General features: G+C 54.9%; 1 protein-coding gene across 12 annotated transcripts in view; it reads left to right on the forward strand.

Moving 5' to 3' along the window:
• Positions 1-23,121, forward strand: part of IQSEC1 (IQ motif and Sec7 domain ArfGEF 1) — a 470,459-nt gene extending 447,338 nt beyond the window's left edge. For 7 of the 12 annotated variants that reach the window (XM_045493961.1, XM_045493960.1, XM_045493965.1 and 4 more), the window contains 8 exons: positions 4,537-4,676; positions 5,169-5,198; positions 6,725-6,850; positions 8,066-8,165; positions 10,702-10,863; positions 11,708-11,884; positions 17,303-17,352; positions 18,649-20,463. In XM_045493961.1, coding sequence (XP_045349917.1) covers positions 4,537-4,676; positions 5,169-5,198; positions 6,725-6,850; positions 8,066-8,165; positions 10,702-10,863; positions 11,708-11,884; positions 17,303-17,352; positions 18,649-19,212 — 1,349 coding nt within the window. In that variant the 3' untranslated portion in view covers positions 19,213-20,463. Of the gene's footprint in view, positions 1-4,536; positions 4,677-5,168; positions 5,199-6,724; positions 6,851-8,065; positions 8,166-10,701; positions 10,864-11,707; positions 11,885-17,302; positions 17,353-18,648; positions 20,464-20,848 lie in introns of those variants that run through there. The other 5 variants (XM_045493967.1, XM_045493971.1, XM_045493970.1 and 2 more) reach the window with 3 other exon arrangements.
• Positions 23,122-26,576: the final 3,455 nt, after the last annotated feature.

The following is a 26,576-nucleotide window of genomic DNA, read 5'->3' on the forward strand; positions in this document are numbered from 1 at the left end:
CACAGGGGCCTTGGGCAAGCACTGGCTCCACAGACACGGCACAAGTCATCCTGAAGAGGGCAGACTCCTGTCACGCTCCGTGACACACACTGGGAGCATGGACGGAGTGACCTACACCCGGGTCTTGTGCTGTGATGGTTTTAGCTTGTTTTGCAAAGAGGCACAGGGATTTGACAGGTGGGCAAGCTCAGCCCAGCTCGGGAGGGCCAGGCCAGACATGGTCCACAGAGGCCGATGGGGTGATGTGAGGGAGCACAGTTGGGAACAGGGCAGGAGGGGGGAAGCCAGGCAGGGGAGGGGCCGGGCAGAGAGTCTGTGCCACCATCACTGCTGTGCCCTCTCCTACACTCCGTGTTCCTCATGAAACTGACTTGACTTTTTTTTATGTTTATTTTATTTTTGAGAGAGAGAGAGACAGAGTGGGAGCGGGGGAGGGACAGAGAGAGAGAGAGAGAGACACACACACACACACACACACACACACACAGAATCTAAAGCAGGCTCCAGGCTTCCAAGCTGTCAGCACAGAGCCCGACATGGGGCTCGAACCCACGAATCGTGAGATCATGACCTGAGCCGAAGTCAGACACAACTGACTGAGCCTGACTGACCCAGGCATCCCCTGACTTGCCTTTTGTGTGTATTTTTAAGAGGAACCTTATATAAGCACACTGTAAACAGGAAGACCGTATCATTTGCCACACGTAGGCAGCCATTGTAAAAATGAATTCAGTGGACAAAAACACCAGGCCGGGGCAAGTGGCCCATGTTAGACAGGTGCTAACGGTAGGCAGCAGGAAGGAAGGCCTTCCTGGTGTCATTGCAGAGGAAAGGAATTGGAAAGGAGACGGCTGTCTCCCAAGTGGCACCATGTTAGCTGACAGTATGTCCTCGTTTACCTGGAGTCCCTGCAAGGAGGAGGAGGGACTATGTCCTTTTCCTTGGGAAACACCAAGCTGCAGCAGGCTGAGATCCCCTTAGGGTGTCATATTTTTTTAAAAAAAGGAAAAAAGTTGGTCTGAATCAGGTCCAACTTTGTCAGCTTGTTGAGCTATTTTTTTTCCTATCCAGTTCTTTAAGTCTTCTGAACTGATGACAAAACTTTAAGTTTTTGATCTTTGTTGCGCCATTTAAATTTCCTATAAAACCACCGCTCTGTCGTCCCCTTTCCTGGGGCAGGAAGGCCCTCCCCTCCCCCCGCCAGGGTTTGAACTGTCCTGATGCGCCCCCTGGTGGTGGGTACCCTGCAACAGGCCAGCTAATGGGGTGCCCATCCAGAAGAGTGCCAAGCTGCCCGCTTTTCCCAGCTGGGCTCCAGGACCTGATCAGTCAGGGAAGCCAAGGGGTAGGGCTTGGTTCAGACCAACCAGACAGCCATCCCCTGCCCAGAGCACTCATGGTTGTGTGGCCCTCTGCTAGATCTCAGGGGTGCTGTGGACCCCAAGGAATTCAGGTCTTAGCTACAGTTCCCAGGAAGCTAAGGAATCTGGGAATTTTCTTAATGGCAATTCAGCACCAGAGCGCGAGAGAGCAACCAGCAGATGCTTTGATGGGATAGGGGCTGTCTCTCCTCACAGGGCTGAGCCTGATTCTGGTCTTCACAGGGTTCCCCGTGGCCTTAGCGTGTAGGCCTGTGCTCCCTCGCTGCCCAGAGAGCAGGCTGTGTGCTGCATGCTGTTGGTGACCCCATGTGCTGCAGTTTAAAGGTCTTTGCGATATGACTCTGATTTTTTTTTCTGCCTTTAGACCTCACCCACATAATTGGGACTCCCCTGTATGGGGAACAACAGGAGGAGCCTGAAATGATTAGCCCAGAGGAGAGAAGGCTCGGGGAGGGAAGGGTTGCTCAGTCAGATTCTGCCAGTCGGCCACCCTCACATCAGTGACTTTGTCGTTTGTATCCGGCCTTGCACCCGACTATCCCAGCAGTCTGGGGGAGTTATCATCCCACTTCTCAGGAGATCAAGCTGTCGGCTGTCTCCCAAGCCTGGACCGTTCCCTCCAAATCCCATCTTTTCAAGCCAGGAACTCAGGAGTGTTCTGTTCAGTCTTCCTTGTGTTCAGAAGGGTAGCCAAGGCAGAGGGAAGGGATCTGCCCAAGGTCACGTCCACGGGGGCAGGACTCTGGTCTCCCACAGCCTGGCTGGTGCTCCGTACCAGGCAGACGTCCAGCTTGGTGTTTGTAGAGGAGACCTTCCCCCCTGCACACACTGGGTGCATTTTCTCTGGAATTCCTCACTCTGGTTCCCCTGGGGAGACCCTCAGTAGGAGTGCCTTTGGGGGGTTGGAGGGTAAGCGGGGGAGGAATCGCTCACCAGCATGGCAGCCAGACGAGCAATGATTTTCTTTTATTGATGTTTGTTTTTAAGTTTTCTAGATTGATTTCTTTTAATGGCTATTATCCTCACATAGTTTCAAAAAAAAAAAAAAAAACACAGAGTAAGACAAGCTAGCAATCACATTCTTTGGTATTTACCCAAAGGAATTGAAAACCCCGTACATCCACACAAAATCCTGCACAGGATGTTTATAGCAGTTTTATTCATAGTTGCCAAAACTTGGCAGCAGTCGAGAGATGTCATTTGGTGGGGGAACGGATACATAAACGGTAGTCCATGCACACAATGGAATATTATTCAGCACTAAAAAGAAAAGAAGCCATGAGAAAACAGGGAGGAACCTTAAAAATGCATACCACCAAGTGAAGGAAGCCAGTCTTAAATAGTTGCATACCATAGGAGGCCAGCCATATGACCTTCTGGAAAAGGCAAAACTATGGAGACATAAGAGATCAGTGGTCACCAGGGGTTGGAGGGAGGAGGAGCGGAGGAGGTGGAGCACGGAGGAGTTTTCGGGCAGTGACACTATTCCACCTGACTCCGTGGTGTTGGAGACGTGTCGGTAAACGTTTATTATCGAACGCACAACACCAAGAGTGAATCCCAATGTAAATTATGGATTTTGGGTGATAATAGTGTGTCAGTGTGGGTTCACTGTTTCTAATATATGACTCTGGTGTGGGAAGTTGGTAGTGGGTGGGGGCCGGTGTTACGGGGAAATCTCTGGGCTTTCCCCTGAATTTTGCTGTGAACTTAATTGCTCTAAAACACAGTTCTAAAAAATAGTCTGGTTTTAAAAAATGTGTGGGGTGCCTGGGTGGCTCAGTCAGTTGAGCGTCCGACTCTTGATATCAGCTCAGGTCATGATCCCGGGGTCATGGGATTGAGCCCTGTGTTGGGCTCTGCTTAGGATTCTCTCCCTCTCTCTCTATCCCTCCCTTCCCTCTGCCACTCTCCCCCGCTCTCACACTCTCTCTGTAAAATAAAAAAAAAAAAAAAAAATTATGAACGGTGGGTAGCAGAGCCCCTCCCACCCCTACCTGTGTGCCCAAGGCCACACCCTCCCCCTTACAGTTCCGTGTCGGTTCCCTGTGGTCGTCCTCATTTTCCTGGCAGCTGTGTGGTATTCCATTGCACCCGTGCAGGAATGGCTTAACCAGTCCCCTATTAATGGGTAAATGGGTGAATCCCAGTCTTCCGCTCTTTGGAAACCATGCTGCCATGAGTGACCTGGTCTGTGCATCATGGCCCATGGGATAAATTTGCCCCGGACGCAACCAGTGGCCCAGAAGGGCTTTAAGTGTATATTTGTGACCCTCCCACCAGCAGCGGTTGGGAGGCCCCTTCCCACAGCCTCACCAACTGCTCAGGTTACCAAACCTCTGGACCTCTCTGCCAGTCTGTGGTCTGAGGACTGGTGTGGGGTTGCGTTCCTCTCTTGAATGGGGCCGAGTTTTCCTCGCAGCAGTTTTTCAAGGTATAGCAGAAAGGGTGCATGCCTGTCGTCAGAACAACCCGGCTTCAAGGCCAGACCCCAGCTTTTGCGCACGTGACGTGGGACAACAGCTGGTGGCGCTGCTCAGGTGCACGGAGTTCTCACTTTCTGGGAACGCACCGCCGCTGCTCTGTCTTCCTCACGAGACCTCCGTGAAGTCACCCGTGCTCTTGGTGGCCCACTTCACAGAGGACCCCCAGCGCAGAGACTCGGTCCCACGGCTCGTGAGGGGCAAAGCAAGAACTTAGGCCCACGCCTGTGGGAGCCTGAAGCCACAAACACCAGCTTCACAGCCACCCCCAACCCCGGGCCCTTCCCCGAGCCTCGCTTTCCCAGCTGCGGGATGGAGACGGTCACACCCACCCAGCGGGGCTGTGGTCAGGATTAGCAAGCTGATGTTTATAAAGCCCTTGGAGCATGGCTGGAAGCTGGCACAGCCCTCTGCGTGCTGATCTGGGTGGCTATGCTGGCCTTGTCCTGGCGGAAGGATCCTAGGGCATTTCATAATTGACTGAAGGTGTTCAGTGGCTGTGGGTCTGGAAGGTCTTTGGTTCTGCTGAGGATTGATGAAAGGGATTGATATTCTGATTGGGTTTAGAAACTTGGCAAACCAGGGGTGAGCCTGGGGCCCCGAAGCTGAGCGGTGCCACAGCCACCCGGACCCTGGCCCACCCTGATGCCTGGCTACTGTCTCCTGCACAGGTGTGGACGATGGTGAGGACATTCCCCGGGAGATGCTAATTGGGATCTACGAGCGCATTCGCAAGCGGGAACTGAAAACCAACGAGGACCATGTGTCCCAGGTGCAGAAGGTGGAAAAGCTCATCGTGGGGAAAAAGCCGGTATGTGGTGGCCCTGCATCCCTGGCTCCCTCACTCCCACCCACCCCCCCTCCATGTGACCCCAGGCCTGCCCCACTGGCATTAGCTTTGGACAGGGGCCCTGATGCCATTTGGAACCTGGCTTCTTCGGGGCATAGTTGGGGGGGGGGGGGGCGGTTCCTTTAGGTTTAGGGTGGCTCCTGCCTGATATTGGGGAATAATAACCATTGGCCCTGGGTTATATTTAAAGAGAGCCTGAGGCTCTTAAGAAACCAGCCCAAGTTGCGCAGTGGTCCCTTGGTGGCCTGGGAATGCCCTTATCGGCCTTTCCAAGTTCTGGCAGCAAGGAGGTCTCCTGAGCTGTGTGTGGCATGTCTGGACAAAGGCTATGGGAACGTGCCTCTGGAGGGGTGCTTACCTACTCAGATGTCATCCCATTAGCTCTCTCAGGTCCCAGGTGCATGCTTTGGATCATTAATATCTTTTCTTGTTTGTTTAATGTTTCCCACATAGATTGGATCCCTGCATCACGGGCTTGGCTGTGTGAGTATCCCTCTGCTTTTACATCCTGGCTGATATCCCGCCCTGGGTTGGGGTTGGGGTGGGGGCGGGGAGGTCCACCATGTTCTGTGTTCACCTCCCTGCATCCCCTGGTTCCCAGATCCACAATTCTGGCTGCTTGAGTTCCTTTCCGGAGTGATAAGAAATTTGATTTTCATAGTTTTCCCAGCCTCGAACCTCTGCAGGCCCAGACTGCAGCCACTTGGGGAGGGTTGTGTACTGTCAGGCCAGGGCAGATGGTGTCCCTTCCTCTCACCCGGCCCGGTTGAGCGCAGAGGCCAAGGCTTGCCTCTGACCCGAGGCACTGTGCCCAAAACAGATGAGGCTGATGGGCCATTGCAGGCCTGCCCACCCAACCTGCCCTCTGCCGCCCACACTCCACTGTCACCACCTTGAGCAGGTCTGCCTGCCTGCTCACCCCAGGAGCAGCAAGGCTAGCCTTGCAGTCACGTGGCACTTTCCTTATGTGTCCGTCTTTACCCTTCACCGGGCAGCCTGCACTGCAAGAGTCAGCGTCACAAACCTGTCTGCTCCCCCCTCTTCCCACCTTGGCCTAGAGACAAACCACTAGACGCTGCCGCGGCCAGCCCTCACCCACCTCTCCGGCCCCACCGCCTGCCACCCTCTCCCCTTCACGCTTTTATTCCAAACGTTGCCCCTCCCTGAGCACGCCAGCCTGGGCCAAGCCCTTCCTCCCATCTTCCTGATGCGCTGAGCTCGGGCCTCCCACCACCAGGGCACGCATTGCAGAGTGAACCCTCCCTGCCAGCACATCCCTTTACTAACCTGCTGTCTCCTGCGTGAGCCTGGGTGCTCTCAGAGCCGCCACTGGGCCTCCCCAGTGACTTGTCACCGCAGCCCTTAGACACCATACAGGTTGTACCTGGCCTTGTGAGTGGCTCGGGCTTCGGCAGAGTGGGGGCTCACGTGAACCCATGGCAGGCGTGCTCCGCATGGAGGCCCAGGCCAGGCCCCACAGGGTGGTGTGGCTGCCGGCCCAGGAGTTGGGGCAGGGAGCCATCAGAAGCGTCGGGATTCTTTAGGAGGGGCCTGGAATCCTCTCTCGGCTCTGCACCTTCCCAGTTGTGTGGCTGAGGCAAGTTGCTCAACCTCTCTGTGCCTCAGTGTCCTCATCTCAAGTAGACACTCTGGAGAAATCTTTGCCGGGACTAACAGGCTTATGTGTGTGATGGGCACTTTGTGGGCACTGAGAAATCACGAATTCCTCACTGTGGGGGCTCCCGTGTGCACGTGATGCTCTAAGACGTCTGGGACCTGCCTGAAGGAAAGGAAAGGAGGTGTCACAAGAGGCAGGGACGCTTTCCACGGCCCTTCAAGAGAGCTCCTGAGGAAGAGCAGGGAAAGTTGCAAGGAGTCCAGACACGTCTGCTGTGTGCGGTTGGTGGGAGAAGGCGTTTTCGAAGGCCAGGCCCACAGGCTGGGTTCCCAGCGCACAGGGACTGCAGCGGAGGGGCCGGGGGCTGACGCAGCGCTTCCTCCCCATACAGGTGCTCTCTCTGCCCCACCGGCGGCTGGTCTGCTACTGCCGGCTCTTCGAGGTTCCAGACCCAAACAAGCCCCAGAAGCTCGGGCTGCACCAGCGAGAAATCTTCCTGTTTAACGACCTCCTGGTGGTATGTGGTTCCCCAGAGCGTGTCGTGGCTGGGACCCGTGGCTCGGGGCGGCCTTGAACTGCTCCTCCGGTCTCCCATCTGGCCTTGTGCGCCTGCGCTTGGGGAAAGGCACCCACGTGCGTGGGGTTGAGGTGAAGGGGATGGAGTCAGCCCCACGGTCTTGGGTTACAAGAGGCAGAATCTAACTCACAGCATGGCCGACGAAAACGGGGCTTCGTCAGCTTATGTAAAAGCCCGGAAGGGGGTGTGGGGCTTCAGCCCCAACTATTTCTAGAAGCTTACACAGCGTCAGCGGGACTCCTTTATTAGGCTCTCTGTCTCTCAGCTGCGTGGGCTCCCTTCTCAGGAGCTCTGTCCACAAAGAGAAAGTCAGTCTCGGCAGTTGCAGGCTTAATCCTGCCCCCTCCCTGCATCCCCGGCCACCAGGGGGATTTTCTTGGGAAGAGTCCGGGCAGAGGTCTCACTGGTTCCTGTGCCCATGCCTGAGCCTCTCACAGGGGCCAGGCAGGTGCAGTGTTGTCTCATTGGCTAAACCTGGGTCACTGCTCACCCCCAGGAGTGCCGGGTGGCAGAGAGGGGGTTCCCCAAAGGGAAACTGCGGAGCTCTTGCCCAAAAAAAGGTGGCATGGATGGTGGCCACCGGGGATAAAGATGCCCCTGGAGACAACGGGGGGAAACTGTCCCTTGGGTCTTTGTCTCTCCTGCATGCCCCGGGCTTTCTTGCTAGAGGCCCTTGTCCCTGACCCCTACCTGCCTGAGGACCAGCCACTTCTCTCTGACTGCTGAGGTTGGAATCTGGACCTGTGGGTTTCAAGTCTTTGTCAAGAGTCCCTGACCTCAAGCAGTGACTTCAAATTCCTGAGCCTCCGTTTCCTCCTCCAAAATCTCTCAGGCAGTCACAGAGCTCAGGTGGGGTCCTGGGTGTCCGAGCCCGGCCTGGTGCCTTTGGGGTCGTGTGCAGCATGGCGCCTGCCACCTCTCTGCTGAGGGGCTTCATCGCCAGCCAGGACGACAGCTGGGATTCACAGGAGCGGAAGCCAGCATCCATGTCAGGATGTGCCTGGACACACAGGCCTGCCCTGCCCCAGAGGTCTCCCGACCTCTGCACTGCCGAGAGGGTTTTGACGTTAGTCTCGGTCAGAATCCCGAGCACCCAGAGTTGCCCCTGAGAGGTGCAGGCGATACGACTCAGCCTCTGTCTCTGGCTGCCCCCAGGTGACCAAGATCTTCCAGAAAAAGAAGAACTCGGTGACGTACAGCTTCCGACAGTCCTTCTCCCTGTACGGCATGCAGGTTCTGCTCTTCGAGAACCAGTGTAAGTCCGTGCTGGGGGCCTGCCGCGGCCCGGCCACGAGTGTGCGTGCTGGAGAACTCGTCCACACGTGGCCGTGTGCCACGTGGCAGAAATGGTGTCACAACTCCCACCTTGTAGTCACGAAGTGCTGTGCTCCCCAAGGATCTCCCCCTGGGGATCTCCCCCAGCTCTCCCACGTGTGTTCCATATTCCTGCTTCGCCAGCAGAGACAAGGTTGCAGGCCAGGGGTCTGATGAGCAACAGTACCTGGGGAGAATTTGATAACATTGTACATGGTGGTGATCGCCTTTGCTCCTACGTCTTCTTACCGTGTGGTTAAGATTTTTTTTAATTCAGGGCGGAGTGGATTTATGCCAATAAAATGTTGCCCGGAAGACACCAAGTAAATGGCACAGGTGATGTGCAAACACAGGCAAACAAACAGGTGCAGGCAAGGCCTGGGGGGCTGTAGGACAGGAGCCTGGTCCTGAGCGGAGAGCCCGGGTGCAAATGCGTCAGGACCTAGCGGTCCCCGGGCCACATTCCCTTTGTCTGTAAAGTGGGGTGATAGCACCTACCTCAGGGACTTAGGTGTGTCCATACATGAAGTGCTTAGAGCAGGATTTATTCTTAGGTGTTATTGGAGTCTTCTCTGGGTATGAGTGGGCCATGGGGCCTGAGGACTTGGGGGAGGAGCTGACACCCCCACTGACTTTTTTCTGTTGACCTGGTCCTTCTCTGATACCCAAGCCCTTCCCTTTACCTCTCTCCCTCTTTGTCCCGTCCCTGTTGAAGGTCCCTGAGATGTAGGCTGAGCCAGGCCTCCTGAGATGGGGGGTGAGGGGGAGGTCCTGTTGCCCTGCCCATTCTGCACTGGCCCCAGGGGAGGACCGTTCCAGTCGAGCGTCATGATATCTCCAGCAGCAGGGAAGCCCTCATCCTCTCGGACAGGTTGCCAAGCTACCATCTGATCCGCTTTCAATCTGCAGGTTGAAAAAGAACCAGGGACCTGTGCCTGGGCCATCCCTGCCTTGCCTTGGTTTCTACCAGGGTGGAAGGTGGCCTCAGGGAGCATGGTGCCACCCCACATCGTCCTGACCGGCAGGCCCTCTCTCCGAAGGGGTGGCAGTGGTTGTGATGCTCCCAGCAGTGGGCCCGACCAGACTGAATCCGCAGGCAGAGGCTGTGCCCTCCTCGTTTTTACATTCCCAGGGCTCAGCCCTCAGCCCTGAACCCAAGGTCCTGGCATAAGCCCAAGAGTCAACACTGACATTTCTATGGGACATGCCTTCGTAGCAGGGATCTCAAAGTGGTAGCCGTGGGTCAGTCGCAGCCCGGTTATGTATTTGGTTTACACATTTTAAGAAATTTGTTGAGCTGATACTTAATATCTAAAATTACTAAAATTGGGGGCACCTGGGTGGCTCAGTCCGTTAAGCGTCCAACTTCATCTCAGGTCATAATCTCACAGTTCGTGAGTTTGAGCCCTGCATCGGGCTCTGTGGTGATGGCTCAGAGCCTGGAGCCTGCTTTGGATTCTGTCTCCCTCTCTCTCTCTTTGCCCCCTCCCCCCTCACACTCTGCCTCTCTCTCTCTCTCTCTCTCTCTCTCTCTCTCTCTCAAAAATAAATAAACATTAAAAAAATTTTAATTAAAAAATAAAATAACTAAAATTTTAGATATTTTTGAGTTTTCTTGAAAACCGAGAAGGTTTTTGCTAGGCCCACATTCCCACGTCATGTGGCTGTCATGGGCTGCACGCTCCTCCCCCCCACCCCACCCCCACTCACTCTGTTGCTCAGTCTCATCTGGTTTACTTCCTACATTTATGGGAACACACTAGGCATTTGAGTTCCCAGCCTTGACTTAGGTCTGAGCAAAAGTGGGATTGGTGTGTGGACCAAGAACCTCCAAACACCCAGTAGCTGATGCTTGATTCCCGCTGAGGAGAGAGGCGCTACCAGGGGACCAAAGCCACAGAGACTCTGTGAGCTCGGAGGTGGCACCAGGCAGGTCACAGGCCAGAAAGACAGAGCACTCAGCATAGAGTGCATTGGGTATGGGGCGCCCATGAAGCACCCAAGGGAACTGAGGGTCTGGAGGCCACTTGTGAGAGAACAGAGCTCAGTGTGCACTCAGAATTGCCCAGGAAGACCAGATAAGACTCCCCCCCCCCCCCCCCCCCAGCACAGGACACTGACTCTGACTCCCGGACTCCACCCCTGGCCATTCTCGAGCTTCAGGCAATGACCAAGGACCTTGACTTGAAGGGTCTAGGCTCCATGACCTTCAGGTTGAGGAAGGATGGGGGCCCTGACCTCTGTTCAGATTGGCCAAATCTGCCCCAGACTTCTGCATAGAACAACACAGACCCAAGTCAGGAGATGGGGATTTCCTGGCAGTCTCTCTGGTCTGCCCTGTGGATGCCTTTCCTCCCTGGTTAGACGTGTCTGCTGAGAGCCTGGACCCTTAGACTTAGCATTTTCTTGACCGGCAGAGAGAGTGCAGAGAGCACCCAGGGATCCATGGGTTCTTCTCCTCCCCTTCTCCTTTGTAGACTACCCCAATGGCATCCGGCTCACATCTGCTGTCCCCGGAGCAGACATCAAAGTGTTAATAAACTTTAACGCTCCCAATCCTCAAGACCGGAAGAAGTTCACCGACGACCTGCGGGAGTCCATCGCGGAAGTGCAGGAGATGGAGAAGCACAGGATAGAGTGTAAGTCCCAGGCCCCCTGGAGAGGAAGAGGCAGCAGCCCCGGTATCTCATGGGACTTGCTGGACGCGGCCGTTGGCTCCCATCTGGTGCCAGGGACTCTGGGGGCCCACAAAAGTGAGGTGCCCTGGTCTCACCTGGCCTTCCCACAGCCCTGTGACAGGGCAGCCCCCATACCCGGGCCAGAGGAGGTGGCGTGGGGAGGGCAGCAGAGGCCTCCGTGTGAGAGTGAGGGCTTCCGCGGCCCAGGCCCATCCTGCCTGTAGGACCACATGGCATGCCCTGAGAGAGCCTGGTTCCCCCATCGCCCCACGAGACGAGATTTCCCGGAGATCCAGAGCTGATCTCGTTGCACCTTGGTGTGCTTATTCTTCTTTCGTCTTCCACGTCAGGGAAGTCACCACCAAGCCCATCCTGTGGATTTCACTGGACTTGATTATCATCTTTTCTCTCCTGGCTCCAAGCCTCACTCCCTGGAGACACACAACTACCCCCACCTTTGGGCCCCACCCAAAGGGTGGGCAAGGTCGGGTTACCCCTTGCTCGTCCGCAGACCCAGGCCAGCCAGTCTCCTTCCCAGCCCTCAAGCCTGCAAAGTGACGGTCTTTCCTGCAGACCCCAAGGCCCGTGCCTCTCCAGCCTCCCTTTTAGAGTTTCCTTCTGGCTCCCTTTTGTCAAAGGCAGCATTCATACCTTCTCTTTCTTTCCCAACACAGCCGTGGGCCCTGACTTTTCCTCAGGCCCAACAGATGGCAGCTGGGCGCGATGCCAAGCCTGCACAGAGGGCCCAGGGCCTCCCCCTCAAGGCTGTGTTTCTCTCACTGGTCCCTCGCCCCCTCTGTTTCAGCGGAGCTCGAGAAGCAAAAAGGTGTCGTGCGGCCCAGCATGTCCCAGTGCTCCAGCCTCAAAAAGGAGTCTGGCAACGGGACGCTGAGCCGAGCCTGCCTGGATGACAGCTACGCCAGCGGTGAGGGCCTCAAGCGCAGCGCCCTCAGCAGCTCCTTGCGGGACCTCTCCGAAGCGGGTAAGAGTGGGCCAGGACCCCCTTCCTAGCCCAGCACACACAGGACTCAGACCGGGCAGCTGGGGCACACGTTGCGTGCCGGGAAAGGACCGCAGTGGCGGCTGGTGGCAGCAGGGCTCGGACGGAGTGCTGTTGGGTTTCCCGTGACTGTCCCCAGACCGTAGTAGCATCTGACCACACAGAGAGGGCGTCCCAAAAAGGCCAGAGGAAACAGGATCCGGTTGTCAAGGCAGAACAGCCAGGAGGTTACCCCTATTCTCCCTTTCTTCTTCTAGGGGTTTTATTTATTCTTTTATTTATTTTCCGGAAACTGCTCTCACACAGAGCGAGCCAGGCCCCACTGATGGATGTGTCCCTTGTCCTCTGTGCTGCCGCGTCCCTGTGTTTTATGCTGATGAATGAAATGGAGTGAAGCCCTCGAAACTGTGTTTGGAGACCCCCCTCTCCCACTGTCCCTGGTCTCATTTCCCTCACGGAGGTCTCCCTTCCTGGGAAACCCGGGCCCCCATCCGGCCCAGAGGCAGTGGCCGCAGCTGCCCCCTGGATGTCGGGGCAGTGGGGGGAGGGGGGGGAGCCCTGGCACAACCGTGGTTTTTGTTACTGTTTCTTTGTTTCTGTGTGTGTTTATTTGCTGCCAGCCTCTTAACCCCTAGCAAGCAGCACCCCTCAAGCCTCCCAGATTGCCCAGGGGAGGAGGTGTGTCTAGAGTGTCAGGGAGCTTTTGGGGGCAGCTCGCCCGGCCGGGTCCCCTGGGCCAGCCGCCTGTGAGTGTTGTTTAGCCTGCTTTGCCTGCAGTGCTGTCAGAGAAGCTGTGGAGGGACAGCCCCTGAAGCCCCCCAATCACGTCTCAACAGGCAGCTTCTCCTGGGAGGAGGCTCCAGCTACAATGGAGCAGAAGTTACAGGACATTGTCCCACAGAGGGCACGTGGCTCTGGGTGTCCCGGCTCTAGGAGCCTGATTGCAGGCCCTGGGTTGTCAGAAAAGACCCTCTCGGGCCAAGATCAGCCGCCTCCTCTCCAGGGGCCCGGCAGCCCCCTCCCCTTCTCGGGGCCTCACCCGCCCCATGCTGCCTCGGACATTACCTCGTGGCCAGCCCTGGGCCCCACTACTAAAAGAGCCCGCTCATGACTCCATCCCACACCTGCCCCACCGGCCACACTGCCTCCCTCCAGCTTACTCATTTCCCAGAAATTTTTTTCTTTTTTTTCTTTTTTTGAGTTGGAATTTTTTTGTCCTTATTTTGTCCTGTCATTTTCTTTTTCATAGTAAAAATCAGAAATCCATTGCCAGCATGAGGGTTCACCCAGGGTTTCTCAACCCCAGCACCATTGATGTTTTGTGCCAGATAATTCCGTGCTGTTGGAGGGTGCTGTCCTGTGCACTGCAGGATGTTTACCAGCATCCCAGGCCTCTACTTATGAGATGCCAAGAGTATCCTCCCCCCCGCCCCCCCGTGTCATAACAGACAATAATATCTCCAGAAATTTCCAGGGGTCCTCTGGGGGGCAAAAATCACCCCTAGTTGGCAAAGTGCCACGGGTTGAGAACCACTGGTTTTCCCTATGGCTTGTTAAACCCAGCTAAACGTAATTGGACAGCTCTGGGCCTCTGCAGGCTGGTAGCCGGGACCTCTGTTTGGGTTTGTGCAGTGGCGTTAGGCCTGGCCTCTCTGTTCCCTGATGCAGCACCTGGAGGGCGGATGGGTCCCGTCCAGTCCCTCAGGTAACAGTGGCTGTGTTGAAACCGAGGCTCCCAGCGTGGCCAGCCACACCTAGGACTCCAGCTCCTGGGGGTCAGATAGAGCTGCACCCCCAGGCCTGTGTGAGGGACAGAGCGCTGAGGTTCAGCTGCTTTCCTTCTATCGTTGCTGTTGCCGTTGTCATTTGGACATTCTGAACTAAGAAAAACTCTAGGGATTGAGTCTTCCCAGGAGACCATGTGAAGAATCCCCCGGGAAGGCAGCCCCCTGTCCCCAGGAAGCCTGGAGGGTGTGTTTGAGTCCTGGCAGCTGCCAAGGCCCCAGACTGGGAGCCCTCCACGTGCAGTCTCCAGAGGGAGACCGGCCAGTGTCGGCAGCCATCCAGGAAGATGCTGAGCTCAGCACCCGAAGACGTGCCCCGGGCTGGGTCAGAGTGAAGCTCTCCGGAGGCATCATCGCTCTCCCCACCGTGGCCCTCACTAAGAGGGCTGCTGGAGAAGAGGCAAGGCCTCGGGAATACTCTCTCCCTTCGGGAAAGCTAGCGCTCAGTTGTTGGCACGTCACTGCTCTGGGGGCGTCTGCCCTGGACCTACAATCACATGTCATTCTGGGTGACGACACACCTCAGACGTGGATCCCCCCACCCCCCCACCACCAATTCTCTCCACACGGTCTTCCTTCGTCCAGGATCCATGCTCATTTCAGTGGCACCAGAGCCCTGTCGGCCTGCGATCAAGGGCCTGCGTGGACCAGGGACACAGGTGTGACTGGGGCCTTAACCCCTGGCCCAGATCAGTCAAGTCATGATGGACGCTATCCCCAAGCCCCCAAGGTCCTCCTGCCTCTCCCAGCCAAGCTGCCCAACATCAGTCTCCAGAGAGAGGATGTCTCCCAGAGGCCATGGGACCTGTCTGCACCTGTCATTGCTCCGGGACCTAGCCAGAGACCTGCCATGTTCTGCCCCAGGGAACCCGGGAAGCCCTCTCAGGGGAGATTTGGTGGCTCCTGGTGGCCAGTGTCCAAAGCAGCACCTGCTCAGCCTCCAGCATTATTAAGGACCACAGGGTGGGACCCTGGGTTGAGAGCCCTTGCTGCATTCTGTGCCGATACCGAGAAGCAGGAGAAGACTGTGAAGAGCCATGCTGGGAACTCCTTCCAGATGTGGTTACTGATCCTGGCCACAGTTGGCCTGGCAGGGCCTGATCAGGTTCGGGAGAGGCACTGGGCGGGGCAGGGCTCACCTGTGGCTGGTGCAGGACCCCCCCCCCAAGAGAGAGGGAGCATAGCAGGAGATAGAGTGCAGGTGAGGGATAGTGTGGGTGCATGGGCGAGAGCCACTTTCCCAGCATGCTTCACCTCCATTAGCACATGATGTGCACCTGTGTGCACACACCCAGACACAGGTCTATAGTGAGCAGGTGTCTGTGGGGTGTGCCCATGACTAGGGGCTCTGGGACTGGACTGCAGACAGCAGTGAGGTAGGGATACCTCACATCTCATGCTTATTTGGGAAATTGAAAAGATGGATTCTGAGAAACTTAGCATCACTCAAAGACATCCAAGTTAAAACTGTCCTAAGTCTTGGCCCACTTGGGGGCAGGAGGAGGAGGGTTTTGTTGTACTTCAGGTCAGATACCACACAGAGCCCCCAAACCTAGCTCCAGGCCTGGCCTAAGTCCCCTTGAGAGAAGCACATCAGTTGGAAGACATTGCTGGGCACTGGTGGGGTGGGCTGGCCTTACTGTGTCCCTGGTTTTCAGTTAGGGGAGCCCTCTAGGCTTCGAGGGGCCAGAGAGCTGATTTTAAAACTGCAGAGACAGCAGAGATCTGACTTCAGCATTTCTGCATGGTGCCACAAGATCCCGAGTATCTGATGCTTACGTCTACCCTACTCAGAGGAAGGCACGTACCCATTTCACAGACGCAGAAACTGTGCTAAAGAATCAAAGGAGTGCCAGGTGGGGTTACCTCTTCAGCCAAAGAGCCTCATTCTGCTCTATGTCCCTGGACCACTGTGTTGGGACAAAAAGCAGGAAGGGAAGATGGCCAGCCTCTCTTCTCATACGAGCTGAAAGATGAGGATATGTGACGACGCTCATATTTCTTCCAGCTGGGAAAAAGGGCCAGGTCCTACGTGGTTCTCCCTGGTCCTCAGCAACTGGTGGAAAACACTCTTGCCCTAATCTTCTGTGTGGCCCTGTCCTGAGCGAGCTCTGAAGCCCTCTCACACATGCCAGAGTCAAGCAAAGTTCCCAGCTGGGACTCAGGTTTGGGGGTTGGCAGGCCAAGCAAAGGGACCGAATGTCCCCCGAGTCCACTGTTGTATGCCCAAGATCAAGGCTCCGCCCCAGTACACTCAGACGCCACGATGAGGCCTGAACCCACAGACCCACTCTCTATCCCGCACAGGGCCAGCTTCTTGGCCACAGAGAGGCATGTAGCAGCCTTTCCATCTTTCAGGCTCCTGGGCTCACTCAGCCTGCATTCCGCTCAGAAGGCAGCATGGCCAAGCTTCCCAGCCCCAGAGATGGACAGGCAGACCTGGGTGTGAGTCCCGCTCACTCACTGTGGAATTGGACAGTCGGTCCATGAGCCTCAGCCTCCACCTCCTCCTCCTCCTTGGCACAAAGGGACACCTGTACTGCATTGCTGCGGGGCTTGACCAAGAACAAATGTGTTCGGCTCGTGGCCAGGGCTGCACAGGTGGAAGCCTCCAGAACATCAAGTGGGCGGCCCCTTCTCTGTCCCCTCTTCCTATCTGCTTTCCTGAGGGCTGGACAGAGACCGGACCCCAAAGCTTGGGCACCCACCATTCTTGCCAGCCTCGGTGTCCTGCAGGAATCCATGGAGAGGGCTTCCAAAAGGACCCTGGAGGCCAGGCTGAGCCATAGGCCTCCAGAACCAAGAAGACACAGCCTTCTCGTAACACAGCCAACATATATTGAGTGCCTACTATATGCCATGTGCCGGGGGGTAGTAGAAAGCCATCGGCAGGCAGCGCTCACAGCTGAGGGAGCACTTGTGGCATCCGGAAGGGCGGTACCCGCAGAAGGGAAGCAGGACTCTGGGCTCTCCCAGCAGACCCTGACCCTGCCTCCTGCCCCTGGCCAGGGCACTGCACAAACCAAACAGTTGGCTCCAGAGGCACCAGCACATTTGAGCTCCCCAGAAGGAAAAGACAGGACACCAAGTTTAGTTTCCTCCTAACCATCAACCCCACCCTGCCTGCAAGGGGGGAGATGTATATGTATGTGTGAATATGCATATACATATGTATATGAAATCCACGCAGTCAGGGCCGCACAGGACCACATCTTGTTTGTTTTGAGCCATTGGAGAAGCTGCCCCTGTCCCATCCCCTGTTGGCAGGTGGCTGAAGCACAGGGTACCTGGCCCCCGCTGTGCACGCTCCCCAGCCCACCTGGAGGCATCCCCCCACCCCACCCCCCACCCCCCACCAACAGACTGCCAGTCCAGGAGAAGGGGTATCAAGTTGGGGCTGGTTGAAAACGAGTTTTTTTCTTTGAACTCCCCCTCCTTTTTTTTTCTTTTTTTCTTTTTTTCTTTTGAAACTCATTACTGCCCTCCCACGGGCTTCCCTACGGAGCCAGTCCTCCGACCCTCCCCCCGGCCTGCGGCAGTGGTGACCCAGGGCCAGGCAGGCGGCGGCCCGGCCTCGTGTCCGTGTCTAACCTCTGGTATTGCATGTTCTGGGCAGGGAAGCGAGGGCGTCGCAGCAGTGCGGGATCGCTAGAGAGCAATGTGGAAGTAAGTAGGAAGCGCCTGCGTCCAGCTGGCTGTCGTGTGTTGCCTCCCCAATCCTTGGTTTATATCTGTTGTCTTTTTTTTTTCGTTTTTTTTTTTTTCCCGTTTTGCTCTTCCTTCCTCCTACTGCACAGAGGCGCAGACACGCCCCGTCCCCCATGCCTGCCTCAGCCCCAGTGCATGCCAGCTTCCCCCCTCCTAGAATCGCCCGAGCCTCTCACTGCTTGTTTGGGCTGGACCCATGGGAGGTGGGGGTGGTTCTGGATTCCGTGTTTTAGTTCCCGCTTAACCCCGCCCCCTGTGGCCCCCCAAGCATGGTTAACATCCCGGCTTCCTGGCACTCCCCCGCCCCCACCCCGGGGCCCCCGCCTGCCGACACTGCTCCTGGGTGGGAAGCACCGCCCGCCAGGCATCTGTGCACCCTCCACCCGCACTGTCGGGGGCGGGAGGGTGGGTTTTGCCCATCTCTTGACTTCCATGCTCCGCCATCCCCATCGCTTCCTTCCTGGAGTTCCGATTGCTGTGTGTCTGCAGTCAGGACATCATGGAATTGCTTAGCCAGCTCGGGGGGAGGAAAGCCATGAGAGGAAGAAAAAATTCCGTGTGGATTTCATGAGATTTCATTCATCTGCCAACCATTTCTATATTACTGTTCACATCGTAACCTCAGCTTGCAGACCTTTTTGTTTCCTTCTTTTTCCTTGTTTGGTTTGCAGTAGGTAGCTGCAGTGAAATGCCTAGGCAGCCCCCCCGCCCCTCCAACAAGGACAAGGTTCCCCGAGCCCCCCGCCCCGGTCCCTACCACCAGCTTCCCAGAAAGCTCGGAGCCCCACACAGGCAGAGCAGATGGCGCAGTTTCAGCAGGAACGGGGTTCTTCTTCATGCACATCAGCCCAGCCTACTCCACGCAGCACATGGCGCTCACAGGCACCCCCGGGCCGGTCGTTCTGATCCGAAAGCTCAGGCCGCCTTCCGTATCAGGACGAGAGCAGAAGTCACACTTGTGCTGCTGCTGCTGCTGCTTTGACCAGACAGGAGCGTCCCTCATCCCCTACCCCATCCCCACTCCTCTCAGTGGAAGGCCACCCTGGGTCCCTGTGGCCCCCAGTCGCATGAGCGGAGGTGGCACTGACCCAGCCTCACCCAGCCCCGCCCTCTGCAGCCAGAGAGTTAACTAAGGCTTAGCAGTCAGTGGGTGAACTTTTTACATCAAAAAAAAAAAAAAAAAAAAAAAAAAATCATTCTGACATAAGTGCTGTAAGGTCTTTTAATTTTGATTTCTATGAATTTCCTTTTTAGGGGTCCATCATTAGCAGTCCTCACATGCGCCGGAGAGCTACATCAACACGAGAGTGTCCATCTCGCCCACACCAGACTATGCCTAACTCATCCTCCCTCCTGGGCTCCTTATTTGGGAGTAAGAGAGGGAAGCCCCCTCCCCAGGCCCACCCGCCCTCAGCCCCTCCCCAGCCACCCCCCCACCCACCGGGCCTGCCCCACGCGCAGCACTCTGGGGCCAGCCACCACCAGGGGCCTGCTGAGGGCCCGCCGCAGGCCCAGGTGCACGGGCACCACGCCCAGTACTGCCACGTGCAGCAGAACCCGCCCCCCTACCACCACCACCACCACTACCACCCCCCCCAGCACATCCAGCACGCACACCAGTACCACCACGGCCCCCACGGGGGGCACTCACCCTACGGGGCCCACGTGCACAGCCACCCACCGCTGCCCTCGGCCCACGCCGGCCACCCGGGCCACACGGGCCACGGCCACGCAGCGCACCACCATGGGCAGCCCCCCGCCCCGCCGCCCCCCACCAGCAGCAAGGCCAAACCCAGCGGCATCAGCACAATTGTGTAGACAGCCTGGGCGGGGTCCCAGACTGCCCCGGAACACCTGCACACCACACAGAGCCATGCCCGGGGGCGGCCGGCCTCAGACCAGACCCAGGGCACCTCTGTTTCCACCTCTCCCCTCTGCTCCCCGCGGCCTGGATGGAGCCCTCTGAGCCCACGGGGCTTGTGTTGCAGGGAACAAAGTTCACCATCTCACTTAGCGTTGGTGTCCTGGGTTCCATCCACTTGGACCCAAGGGGTGGGCCTCGGCCACCAACAGCCTTGAAAACGGCGCCACCGGCCACGTAGATGTTGAGCTGTCCCCCACCCCAAAGCAGCCCTCAGCTCTGCTCCCCAACTGTACACGCATATGAAAACCCAGCCTAGGAAAAGAAGAAACGAGACACAAAAACCAGAGACAGAACAAAACAAAACAAAAACAAAAACAAACCAAACTTGCTGCATTTATTGCTCTTTTATTGACAATGGGCAAAAAATTAAGTAGACCTGATATGGTTGATGAAAATACGTAAGTAAACTTTATATAATATAAATATATAAATATATAAATATATATATATATATACTGTATAGGTAGTATTTGTGTGTGAAAGGAAATGTCTCAGTCCACAAAATTAGCAATATAGACTTTCCAAGGAGCTCCACTTACCCGCTAGGAAGACAGTATCTTACATGAATGTGAGAGAGTAAACCAAAAACGTAAACGCTAGGAACAAACTCAGATACTTCCATATTTTCATAAAAAAAAAAGAGGAGAAGTCCCTCCAGGGACTGGCTAAAATCTTGACGCAATCATTACTAACTGTGCCAAGTAACATAGCATCTAACTGTTTAAAAAGTCCAATATTGCTTTGTATAAATCCTTATTTTATTAACAGAAAACTATCATAAGTAATCAGTATTATAAACTGCTCTGTTATTTCAGGTAAGCAAATAGATACAAATGCAGGAAACTCTACAGTAGCAACTCAGGACAACTGGTTAGGAGCTGGTTGTCTGAGGATATTGGTTCCACAGATTCTTAGACACTTTAATGGCTGCGATAACTGTGAATTTCCATGATCCATATTTCTTTTATATGCATATGATTTAATGCACACTCATTCAGAGTCCTCTCGGGGGGCACCCATCCACGGCAGAAGTGTTCATCTCCAACATGAGGGCGGCCAGCTCCCATACTCGCCTCCCCAACACCATAACTAACTCATCCTGTCTCCAACTGCCACAGGCACCACCCCCACCCCCACCCCCACCCCACCCCAGCGAGTTTCCGCCGGGAACCGCTCCAAACCCGAAGGCTGATTCTAGCATGTAGCAACCCAGGGCGGTGTGTGTGTTTCCCATTTTGTTTTCTGAGCGGTAGCCGCGATCATCGTGATTCCATGTGGCCATGTGCTAGCACAACCCCTGTGTCCTCACCGTGGCCCCTCCGACCCCCACCTCCCGGCCGACGAGTGCCGGCCCTCGCCAGCGAAGCCCCCGCTGCCTTCTCATGGTCCAGTTAGCTGCCAGGGCATCACATGACTCTCAGCTGTGCTCTTGTCGCTTCCGTGTTGTGGTGACACCATCCGCTCCCCCGGGGCCGGGCGCCGCACGCGTCCGGTTCTGTGACTGAGTCACCCACGGGCCGTACTTTGTAGTTTCAGCCTTTCGAGCCACTGCAGCCGCCAGTGCTGTGCTCCTAAGCCGTGGGACCGGAGGACTGCCCCGCGGCCCCTGCCCCGGCGGAGAGCCCTTTCAGAAAGGGCGAAGCTAGTGCTGGACTCCGCGGGCCACAGGCTCCGCACGCCGTGGACGGCGTGGTGCGCCGTGGCCAGACGGCAGGACGACCGAGGGGAGCCCACCTGGCGGGCCGGCCGGGGGCCCCGCCCGTTTCCCTCCCCACCCGCCCCTTTGTCATATCATCGAGGCCACCATACCAGCAAATCTGCAAACCGAGCACTTTGTTAATCTCCACAGAGAGCAAAATACAGCAATCTAGAGTTTAGCCTTTTTTTTTTTGTTTTTGTTTTGGAAGAAGTGTGACTTTAACCTGCCCACCTTTATCTTCCCATCGTGTCGTGTTTCTCTCCCGGGCACCTGCTCGGAAGGAGGGACGTGTACAAAGCACGGGTGCGTCTGATCTGGTCCAGGCCAGGCTGGTGGGAGGCTCCCCGCTTCCACCGGCTCCTAGATTCCTTGGTTTTCCTGCAGAATCAGGCTCCCCGAGGCGTTCTCTGTCTTGCGGTTTAAAGGTTGTTGTTCTGACCAGGAGAAGTCAAATTGTACTGCATGCCATCTGGCGTCAGTCGTGTGAGGCCACACTCTATGTATTGTGTATTTGCAAACTATATCAGTGTTACTGTTGACAAATAGTTGAAGTAAAGTGATAACATATTAAATATGTCGGCCTTTCTTCACCCTCTGTACCGATAGTAGAGTCTACCTGTAAACTCGAGGTTGTTCCAGAAAAGATACAGGCTCTTTGGCACAAGGTTGCCCTTTCTGAAGGGGTGACCACCGATGAAAAAGGGTGGACAGCAAAGCCGATGGGGTCGGGTTGGGGGGCGCTGTCTCCATCGCCGTCCTTCGTGCACCACGGGCCACTCAGAATCCTTACTTCCAAAACTGCCATCCGTGTGTCCTGAAGCGTGGTCTGGCGGCCACACGGCCGGATCTAGCGAAAGGGGGTTCTCGAACCAATTCCCTTACTCCCCATGTGTCCAACTTTGTATAGCGTGTTGGGCTCAGGTCAGCGAGGCTTCATCATTCTTTGTTTGAGTTACACGCTTACCGTGGGAAGCGTCTCCAGGGAGTGTTTCCAAGGAGGCTGGAGCCATGCTGCCCGGAATCTCGTTTGGGAAGCAAAAACTGCCGACAGATTGCTTTCCCGCGCCCCACCCCCACCCCCTGGGTGGCGCTCTCATGGGACTGTTCTTTCTAGACCCCAGCCTGCCACAGGGTCAGCGCTGTGGGGGCCTGCCATCCACCCCCCACCCCGGGGATAGGCAGCAGGACGCCGAGCAGGACGTTTGTGTCCTCCTTCCCCACTGTCAGGACACACTTGGGACCTTTCTCTCAAGTTGTGCAAATTGTTCCAGTGAAACGGTCATTTCCGACATGAACAGGAGTAGAGGAAGCGGCAGGTAGCATCACAAAAATCTTTTCTGGGACAACAATTAAATCATGTGTTTGTATTTTTTTTTAAGTTTACGAATGAATTGTACAACAATGTAAAAATAAAGTTCATCCTAATATGATGTGCACATCTTGCTTAAAAATGTCTTCAGTCACCCAGCGTAGAGCGATGTTTCCATCACGCGCTGCATGCCGAAGAAGCCTCTTGTTTGTCTTTAAAACGAGCTGAAAAGACAGCAGATATGTAAACACGACCCTAGGTGTTGACTCAGCACTCCCTGCAAAGCTGGGTCTCTACGGGTAAGCATGCATCTTACGGTTTCGTTGTAAAATACCATCACTCTTCCTGCCTGAAAACTGAGGAATTTTGTAAAGTATCTCCAATAACAACAATAATCCAGGAAACAGATTTCGAGACGGATCAGTGCCAAGTGGGGGGTGGTGGAAAGGGACAGGTGGGAGGAGGGGCGTGTGCCTCTTTCTTACCCACGAAGGGGCACACGTTAGCCTAACCGCGGTCGCATCGAGGTCCCGCACAGGACCCGTCTCCTCTTGGGAACTGTCGTCCACCTTCTAGTTGTTTTAAACGGTTAGCATCAGGTCTTGGCTGCAGACCTTCCAAAGACTTCGAGAGACACCTCCCTCGCCAGAGGCCCGGCACCCGCTGTGTAACTTTGGGCAGGAAAGGAGTGCTTTTGTTTTAATACGCATTCTGTTTGTGAGTAGTAACAGACTCTATTGATGTAAAACCATAGCTGTGATCATGTGGAGAAATCAAATAAATCCTTTAAAACTCTTGGGTTTTTACTGTTTCTGAAAAGCCCAGCTGTTTCCCTATTGAGCAGACACAGCTCTCCAGGTGACCAGCATGGCCCATCCTCATCATGACTGCTGTGGGCAATAGCTCTCCTGGAAGGTGTGGGTCTGGCTTTCATCGAGGGTGCTGGTATATGAGACTTAAAGGTACATGTCACAACATAGGCACGGATGGTGTCAAAGGTATTTAATTTTTTTAATGTCTATTTTTTTTTTTTTTTGAGAGAGACAGAGCTTGAGTGGGGGAGGGGCAGAGACAGGGGAGACACAGAATCCAAAGCAGGCTCCAGGCTCTGAGCTGTCAGCCCAGAGCCCGAAGTGGGGCTCGAACCCACAAACCGTGAGATCATGACCTGATCCAAAGTCTGACACTTAACTGACTGAGCCACCCAGGTGCCCCATCAAAGGTAGATATAATTTCTAGCAACCTGCAGCCAATTTGAGGGCTTCCATTGAGTTAAAGAGGAGATGGGTCCTTTGGAGTGTTGAGATGGACTGGGAATGACGTGGGGGAACCAGTCCTCAAATGGTTGAGGAGAGGTTATTTTACAAGGTCAAAGCAGCCCATTCTCCCATGTGGTGATTAATGCGATGTGCAAAAACCAGGAAGGTGAGGGGCACCTGGGTGGCTTAGTTGGTTGAGCATCTCACTCTTGACTTTGGCTCAGGTCATGATCCCAGGGCCGTGGGATTGAGCCCCATCAGGCTTCACCCTGAGCGTGGAGCCTGCTTGGGATTCTCTCTCCGTCTGCCCCTCTCCCCTGCTCACATGCGCTCGCTCTCTCTCTCTCTCTCTTTAAAAAAAATTTTTTTTTCAACGTTTATTTATTTTTGGGACAGAGAGAGATAGAGCATGAACGGGGGAGGGTCAGAGAGAGAGGGAGACACAGAATCAGAAACAGGCTCCAGGCTCTGAGCCATCAACCCAGAGCCTGATGCGGGGCTCGAACTCAAGGACCGCGAGATCATGACCTGGCTGAAGTCGGACGCTTAACCGACTGCGCCACCCAGGCGCCCCTCTCTCTCTCTCTTTAAAATAAAAAATAAAAACAAGAAAAGGAACCCAGGAAGGTGAATTCTGCTTTACCTGTGAGAATGTGATTGGCCTGTGCGATTTCTCCTTTCCTGGAACCAAATTCAGCTCCAGGGAATGCTACCTTAAAGTTTCCGTTTCATTCCATAAAGTGAAGCAAAACCGGTAGATCTAATTTGTGGACGACAAGAAAAAAGGTTAATCTCAGTGACGGAAACTAGCTGTGGCCTGCCCTTCATAGAGAAGTGAATTGTGATCGGAAGATGTTCTCAGATTTCTGCAGCTGGGCCGTCATTCCTTTCCCAGCTGGTGAGAGGCTCTTCAGCAGGTGAGGCTGGTTACTGAAAATCCTGAGACACTGAGCTCTGGTTTTGTCTGGTGCCACCATTCACGGGGCTGCACTCGCCAGCTGCTTGGTGTAGGTGAGCGGCTAGGCCAGTGCTTCGAGGTGATGATTCTCGGTTTTGTGTTGTCTCCCCCGCCCCCACCGACAGACTGTGAGCCCTGTGGGGGCCAGGGCTGCATCTGATGCACTTCTCTGTGTCCGAGGACTGTCAGATGTCAAAGCGCATCTGAAAACAAACTGATGGTTACAAGGAGGAGTGGGGTGGCAGGGGGGGTGGGTGGTGGTCACAGCAAAACCACTGGCTGATCCTAGCGTATCATCATCATGGGGTACCCGAGGGGGCTCAGACGGTTAAGCATCCAACTCTTGATTTCGTCTCAGGTCATGATCTCACAGTCTGTGAGTTCGAGCCCCACATCAGGCTCTGTGCTGACAGCTCAGAGCCTGGAGCCCGCTTCGGATTCTGTGTCTCCCTCTCTCTCTGCCCCTCCCCTGTTCACTCTCTGTCTCTCTCTGTCTCAAAAATAAATTTAAAAAAAAACATTAAAAACGTTTTGGAAAAAAAATAAAAAGTTCCTTTGTGTGGCCTTCGCGAGGCCTGCGTGATCTGGCCCCATCACCCTCACTTTCCCCTTGCTCTCCAGCCTTTCAGATGCCCAGACAGCCTGTGTCTCCTCCTGCCACTGGGCCTGTGTAGGCGTGTTCTCTCCTTTCCCCCAAAGGTGGGATGCTTTTCCTCGCATCTTTGTTTAGTCAGCTCCCGTTTCATCTAAGGAACTTTTTAGTTCAGCCATTGCTCCCGGTGAGATGCGTTTCCCATAGTTGTATATTCAATGGTGTGATCGTTTTGCGACAGCATAGGTCACGAGATCAGGACAGTGGGTACTCTTGCGCCCTGCCATAATCTCAACCCGAGGCTTGAGCAGAATGGCCATACATGTTTGTTGAATGAATAGATGAACACCATAGGACCAAAGATGAAATTTAGTGCTAAAACACATGAGGCAAGTTAGCGGCTGAGAATGAGCTCAGGGGCCTGGGGAAGTGGTGTGGGGCCCGAGGGCTGGGGAGAGGCCGACTGGGCCTACGGGCATGCCTCATTACTTCCAGGAGCACTTGAGGCAGCAGTTGGAGGCTATTATGTTTTAGACCTTGGGAAATGTGTTTTAACATTTAGAGCATTTGGAAGGAATAGATCCATACAAAGCAGGGGAAAACATCACCCACAATCCTACCACCGGCTTCTCCACACATGTATTCTCAGCTACCTGGTTCAGATCTTCTACGTGTGTCCCAAAGGGTTTGTTAAGTGTTATTTGGTGCCCGCCATGACAAACAGTTCACCATCAAAAAACGTGTAGGAAATGCCAGATTAGACAAAGTTAAACTGGCCTTTTACTACAGGACTTCTCAGAGCCTTTGAAAGGATGATGTGCGTTGTGAATCTCTGAAAGCTAGACAGTCTGTGCCACGTTTCCCAGGCTTACTGCGGAGCTGTTGCATTCTACGGCATACGGTTTAGTACAAGTTTGTATGTGTAAATTGTATTCTTTTTTCCCCTTAGTGCGAAAGACTCGACCAGTTTATAACGTCTGCATGACGGCCCATCGTATGGATGTCCCATGATGTACTTGACAGACAGATAGTGTTATTTTGGTGAACAAGGAACAAACAGAAGAAAATAATAGTTTCTGAGTGGATTTGGTGAGTGGCTTCTGGTGATTCTGGTAAGGATTTGAGACCTGGATCAGACCCCTGAATCTAGCTTCAGTGCTGGGTTCCTGGGGTGAACGTCGGCACCGTTTTGGTAACTGGGTAGCCACGTGGCAGCTAAGATGCCGCTCCAATCAGTATATTGAAGTCAGTGCTCACTTCCCAAGGGGATCCATCCCACTTCTCAGCACAGAATGGGCTGTAATAAAGATTTATTGGCCGGCTGATGGTAGGCATGTCGTGAGGGCTGATTCCCCCCATTTCTAATGTGCAGCTTCATGTTAAGGCATTTCTCGAATCTTTTCTTCCTTTCCTGTTATTTGCAACCGTGCTCTACCCCTAC

Source organism: Leopardus geoffroyi, chromosome A2 (assembly GCF_018350155.1).
Source record: "Leopardus geoffroyi isolate Oge1 chromosome A2, O.geoffroyi_Oge1_pat1.0, whole genome shotgun sequence".
Classification (NCBI taxonomy): domain Eukaryota; kingdom Metazoa; phylum Chordata; class Mammalia; order Carnivora; family Felidae; genus Leopardus; species Leopardus geoffroyi.